Source organism: Anomalospiza imberbis, chromosome 21, assembly GCF_031753505.1.
Source record: "Anomalospiza imberbis isolate Cuckoo-Finch-1a 21T00152 chromosome 21, ASM3175350v1, whole genome shotgun sequence".
In the NCBI taxonomy this organism is placed as follows: domain Eukaryota; kingdom Metazoa; phylum Chordata; class Aves; order Passeriformes; family Viduidae; genus Anomalospiza; species Anomalospiza imberbis.
The window spans coordinates 2,413,124-2,419,284 of record NC_089701.1 but is presented as its reverse complement, the minus strand read 5'-3'; the positions used below and the strand labels follow the sequence as shown (position 1 = coordinate 2,419,284).

The 6,161-nt window shown below is 54.0% G+C and overlaps 1 protein-coding gene across 2 annotated transcripts; it reads left to right on the top strand.

Annotated features, from left to right (window-relative positions):
* Positions 1–2,295: 2,295 nt before the first annotated feature.
* Positions 2,296–6,161, top strand: TMEM250 (transmembrane protein 250). 2 transcript variants are annotated; one of them, XR_011005571.1, is made up of 3 exons: positions 2,296–2,456; positions 3,612–3,775; positions 4,867–5,174. XR_011005571.1 is itself a non-coding variant. In XM_068211047.1 (3 exons), the coding sequence occupies exon 3, from the start codon at positions 5,720–5,722 to the stop codon at positions 6,137–6,139; it is 420 nt and encodes a 139-aa protein (XP_068067148.1). In that variant the 5' UTR covers positions 2,309–2,456; positions 3,612–3,775; positions 5,596–5,719; the 3' UTR covers positions 6,140–6,161. The 2 variants fall into 2 exon arrangements, 1 of the variants encoding a protein (XP_068067148.1); XM_068211047.1 differs by lacking the exon at positions 4,867–5,174 and adding an exon at positions 5,596–6,161 and having other exon boundaries at positions 2,309–2,456.

The window sequence follows — 6,161 nt, the reverse complement described above, 5'->3', positions numbered from 1 at the left end:
GTCAAAGCTGCCATTCCTGCCTGTGAAAAACGCCAATCACTTGGTTTTTTTTTTTAATCTTAAAAGTTTATTAGTAATAAAATAGTTATTAAAAAATTAGAGTAATAAAAATTTGGACAGTGAGGGTTAGGACACTACAAGACAATAAAAAGTAAAGAATTACGGACGTCTGGATGTTTTTGGGCACTGAGCTGCCAAAAACATTCCTTGTGAACAAAGGAATAACCCTGAAAAGCAACAGCCTGTTGCATATTCATATATCTCATACACGATGCATAAATTCCTTGCAAATTAAGAATTTTTCTGGTTTTTGTCAACTTCTTCCCATTAATCCTGGTGGTTCCATAAAGATGGAGAGAAGGTGGAAGAATGTTTGTCTTTTCTGATAAGGAGGCCGTAACTCTTCAGGTTTCATGTTGCTGTTATCTCTGTGCTAAGAGTTTCTTGTTTATCTTATCCCTTTTCCTGAGCTACTAAAAAATATCTTACATCACAGAGTTTCTATTTTAACATTATGTTGCAACCTAAAACTATATTTAACACACCACTTAAAAAGGATTAATACAGTATTACAGAATAACCCTCCATAATACATACAGGATTCAATTTAATATTTGCGAAGAGCCAATCATAAAATACGCATTTTTCACACTGCCTGACCCCAGGGCAGCCCCTTCCTTACGGAGCATTTCAGCAGCAGAGAGGTCCAAATGCGCCAGGCAGAAAATGGAACGGGGCCGTGCTGGTTTTTGTCACAGAGTCAGGGAATGGTTTGGGTTGGAAGGGACTTAAAACCTCGCCTCAATCCACCCCTTGCCAGGGGCAGGGACACCTTCCACGGGACCTTGAGCTGAAGGTCTCCCTGACCTAACCAAAACTAGAAGGGTCGGCCTCGGCAGTGGTGCACACACGTGTTTGGGTTGTGGGGTCACTCAGAGGAACTCCCTGGGGTTTTCTGGAGGGTGGGAAGGACCTTTCCCACCCAGGGGATTCCTGCAGGACGCCGGGAGCCCCCACTGCCACGCTTCCATTCAGCAGCACCCTCATGATTCCCCGAGGCAAGACTGGAAGGACAAAGTGCCTTCATCCTTTTGTTGCTCGGGCTGAAATTCCCAGCTCTGGGTTACGGCTCCAGTCCCAAAGAAAGGCAAGGGGAAATAAATGGAATGTGGGTGGCTCTCCTGCTGATCCAAGTCACCAAACGGCTGTTCCCAGTTCCAAGCTACTGGGGAAATTTATCAGCCCCACAGGAGGGGCGTGGGGAACGTGGAGATGCCAATTTCCCAGGAGAACTCCCCAGAATTCCCTGATGCAGAATTCCCTCCGGTGTTTCGGGATCAAACTGCTCTGCAGGGCAGGGGAAGGGCCCGGCAGGAGCTCCAGGACACCGGGAGAGGTTTGGCCTGCGCAGAGCAGCAGCTCTGAGAGGTGACAGATGGCCTGAGTTATTATTATTTAATGTTTTTCCACCGTGGCACTGCCCAGACAGAAAGCAGGGCAGGGAGCCAATGCCAAAGTTGTGTCTTCTTTCCATTATGGAGAAGAATTCCTAATTAAATCTAAGGGGAAACAGCAGGGAGGAAGTTGTTTTCCTTCCCTTTATATTGCTTTCAACTTTTCTCCACCTGTTAGTTTTTTAAGAACTTTTTGGGTCTTTGGGGGATTCTCTGGACAACTCTTGGCTGCCGCTCTGGTTACGCTGGACACGGCACCTCAGCCTCAGCGTCACCTCCGGTGTGACCCCCGGTGTGACCCCCACCAGTGACCTCCAGTGTGACCCCCGGTGTGACCCCCGGTGTGACCCCCCACCAGTGACCTCCAGTGTGACCCCCGGTGTGACCCCCAGAGTGTCCCTGCCCGGTGTGACCCCCGGCGTGACCCCCGGTGTAACCCCCGGTGTGACCCCCGGTGTGACCCCCGCTGTCACCCCTGGTATGACCCCCGGTGTGACCCCCTCGGTGTGACCCCCGGTATGACCCCCTGTGTAACCTCCGGTGTGTGACGTCCTCTGTGTAATCCCCGTGTGACCCCCGGTGTGACCCCCAGTGTAACCCCCGGTGTAACCCCCGGTGTGACCCCCCACCAGTGACCTCCAGTGTAACCCCCGGTGTGACCCCCGCTGTCACCCCTGGTATGACCCCCGGTGTGACCCCCTCGGTGTGACCCCCGGTATGACCCCCTGTGTAACCTCCGGTGTGTGACGTCCTCTGTGTAATCCCCGTGTGACCCCCGGTGTGACCAGGCCCTGCCACCCCCCGTTGCCAGGGCAACGCGTCGCCGCCACTTCCGGCCGGGGCGGCGCGGTGCGATGACGCCATCACCGCGCGCCGCCGCTCCCCGCCCGCCGCCGCCGCCGGAACCGGAGGAACCGGAGCCGCCCCCGCACATGCGCAGAGCGGGCGCCCGGCGGCCCGGGCCTCGCTCCGCCCGGGCCCGGCGCGGCCATGGGCACCACGGTGAGTGCGGGGCGCGGCCCGGCGGGCGGCGGGGCCCGGCCTCGCCCTGCGGCGGCGGGAGCCCCGCCCCGGGGCCCGGCGGTGCGGCAGCGCTCGGTCACTGCCCGCCGGGCCCGGGGGTCCCCGTCCCCGGGGCGAGTCGCGGCCGTGCGGGGCTGCCGGGGAAGGCCGGGCCGAGCTCCCTCCCGCAGCTCCTTCGCCGAGCGGCGCGGCCCGCTGGGGATCGGTGCGGTGTAGGAGGAGTTGGCGTTTCCGCTCCTCCCGGCGCTCGCCCCTCGGCTCCAAGCTTTCTTTGTCATTGTCCCTAACGCCGTGCGGCTCCTCCCGGAGCGCTCGGGGCCCGCCGCGGAGTCCCGGCAGCTGCGGGCGGGCCGGAGGTGCCGGCGCTGCTCCTCCGGGCGTGGGGAGCGCCCCGAGCCCCGGCAGGTGCGGCCCCGGTGGGCGCGGGGGGTTCCGCTCCTCGCTCACCGTGCAGCCCCGCTTTAACGGAGAGGGAGTGAAAAGTCGGGACCAAGAGTCATTGGCGTTTTTAACGCCCCGGTGAGGCCACCACGAGCGTGGTGCCGGGCGTGCCTGGGGGGCACGGAGGTGCCGCCCGCTGGCATCCTCGGAGCTGTGGGGTGATGCAAAATACAAAAAATATTACCCAAAAATGGGGGATAATCACAGCATCACCGAAAGTTTGGGGTTGGAAGGGACTTAAAAACTCGTCCCATCCCGCCCCCTCCGTGGGCAGGGACACCTTGCACTGGCCCAGGCTGCTCCAAGCCCTGTCCAGCCTGGCTTTGGACACTGCCAGGGGTCCAGGGGCACCCACAGCTGCTCTGGGCACCCTGTGCCAGGGCCTGCCCAGCCTCCCAGGGGAGGATCTGCTATTCCACATTCAGTTTGGAAAGTCTGTGCTCCCTGCTTCGTGTTTCATTTTACAGTCTGTGGCAGGAGAAGGTGACCAGCACGGGTTGGTTGGGATTTTCTGTCCTGGCATTGAGTAGCAGCTCCCTGATTGTTCCCAGCATGGATCAGGAAGCTGGAATCCATCTTTTTAGAGTCTTCATGGGCTTAAAAATTCATGCTTGGGGAGAGGCCTGGTAATTGCGAGCATTTTAATGCACAAAATGAGCAAACTGAACATTACTGTGTCGTTTTGTCTTTTAGATCAGCTCCTGTGCAGAGAGTTGTGAGTTCATGAAGCACCTCAGCAGTTTCTGTCACTCTTCCTAGAAGGTGTCACAGGAGAACTTCACTCTTTTGTTCCAAGAATTCAGTGGCATCCCAGAACGGCAGCGACCTGCTGAGTTGGATGGCAGCACCCCTAAAATGTAATAATTCAGAGTTTGTTTTGTCCTCCCAGTGCTCCAGTGCTGATATTTGAGTTCATCCAAAGAGCATGAACCCACCGAAGGCTGTTGGTTCCCGTGGTGGGCACAGCAACTGTTCAAGGGTTTGCTGGGAAACTTTGTGAAGGAAGTTGCAGGGAGAGGCTGCATCGCCAGGAATGGAATGCTCTGAATCCCCAGCATGGGATTTTTGACCTGTCTTGCTTTAGTCCTCCAAAAATATCTCAGAGAGCAAACTCTGAGCAGTTCATAGCCATCATGTGGGAAGTGTGTGGGGTCACATGCTCCAGAGCTGGCTTGGGTTTAGGCACTGTCGGTTCAGTGTCTGAGCAGTTCCTGTGCCTGGCAAAAGCCACGTTTCTGATTGGCATTTCCTGGCTCCAGACAGGAAATAGGGCAAGAGGCACCTACAATTACGAGGGTGTCTGTGATGCTTGAGGAGAACCCTTGGTTTCCTAAATTCCTTAAATCTCAATTTAGCCCTCACCCCTTTTTGGTAGTCACTGATCCGTGTAGACCCAACACTGCCTCGAATTTCTGTAATGGCAAAAAGGATTTGGAACATGGAGCTGAGCGAGAGAGATCAGAACTGGAATTTCCATTTCCATGGAATTTGAGGCAGGAAGCAGGCAGAGACTTCCCCACTGATAGACATTGAATCAGAAAAGGATTTTGGTATCAAAAATACAATTTCCTGCAGCTTTATCGTTTGCTCTGTGGTTAGTTCTGTTAGTAATGAAACTAAAGAATTCTTGAAGTAACTCTTGAATTAATTTTAATTTTCAGAACAGTCAGATTTTTGGTTCAGCAAAGGAAAGATCTGCCTGGATCTGAACACTTGGGTGTGTGAGGGGTCTGGGGAGGTCCCCGTTGTTTTCCAGCATTATCTGATGAGTGCATTGTCGTTTCATAATTCCCGGAATTTGGCACATCAGAAGCCTGGGGTGAAGCAGAGAGCAGCTCAGAGGCTCCTGCTCATCACTCACACAACAACAATGGGTGTGTGGAAGGATGTTAAGATTATAAATCCTAAACACCGCAGAAGATCAAGATAATTTCACTTATCTCTGCAGGTCCCCAAGGGGAGAAATAAACTGGAGGGTGCCTTTGAAAGGCTGCCCGGCCTTGCCTTGCAGTGACAGTGAGAGCGCAAGGCTGGCCTGAGCCAGGGGAGGTACATCCTGTGGAGTGTGAAAAACATGATTGCCTCATTGTTCTTCCAAGACCTTCCATTATTTTCAGTTTGTTTATTTGGTGAAGCTTTGCCAAGTTTGGAAATGAGCACAAATCTGGAATCCACTTGCAAAAGTACTCAGAGAAATTTTTTTTTTAAAAGGAAATGTGACCCCATGCAAACACATATTTAATATTACTGCTCTCACATGAATATTATTGCTCGGGTGGGTGGGCTTTTGAGGGTGGCTGTTAGATTTAGGAAAGATCTATGAATTAGCCAGGATAATTTCAGACCAAACCTCTTTACTGCATTTACACTGGATAAAGTTTATAACGTGCTGTTGCTGGCTGGGGAATTTATTTGGAACTAGGCATGGAAATTAAGTGTATTTGTGTGGGGAATAAGCAGCAAAGAGGCAAAACTAAGATGTTTTAAGGGAAGAAGTTGAGGTTTGCGAAGCAGTTGTAAGGGAGCACTGATACTGAAATCAGCTGGGATAAGTTGCTCTATTCAGCAGCTCCAGGAGAACTGAAACTTTCTATTGTCTGTGATATTGAGAGAAAATTTCTCTTGCCTGTGTTACCTACCAGCACCAAACCCGTCTGCTCACTGTGCCTCCCCGCAGGTGTCTCCCTCGGCGCCCATCCAGCGCGGGGTTAGCTGTGCCGTGCCGCCGGCTGTGTCGCGCTGCCGTCTGATATGAGCCCTGCGGCTGGTGGCCTGGGCCGGGCTGCGTGGGGCCGGGCCCGATGCCGGTGATCCCCATTCCCCGGCGGGTGCGCTCGTTCCACGGCCCGCACACCACCTGCCTGCACTCCGCCTGCGGCCCCGTGCGCACCACGCACCTGGTGCGCACCAAGTACAACAACTTCGACATCTATCTCAAGTCGCGATGGATGTACGGCTTCATCCGCTTCCTGCTGTACTTCAGCTGCAGCCTCTTCACCTCCATCCTCTGGGTGGCTCTGTCGATCTTGTTTTGCCTTCAGTACCTCGGCATCCGCATCTTCCTGCGCTTCCAGTACAAACTCTCCATCATCCTGCTCTTGCTGGGGCGGAGGCGGGTGGACTTCAGCCTCATGAATGAACTGCTCATCTACGGGATCCATGTGACCATGCTGCTGGTGGGAGGGCTGGGCTGGTGTTTCATGGTCTTTGTGGATATGTAAATAAAACCAAGCGCATGTGGGA

Excerpts from the sequence above, each read along its gene's own strand:
- TMEM250 (XM_068211047.1), top strand. The coding sequence starts at position 5,720 with ATGCCGGTGATCCCCATTCCCCGGCGGGTGCGCTCGTTCCACGGCCCG.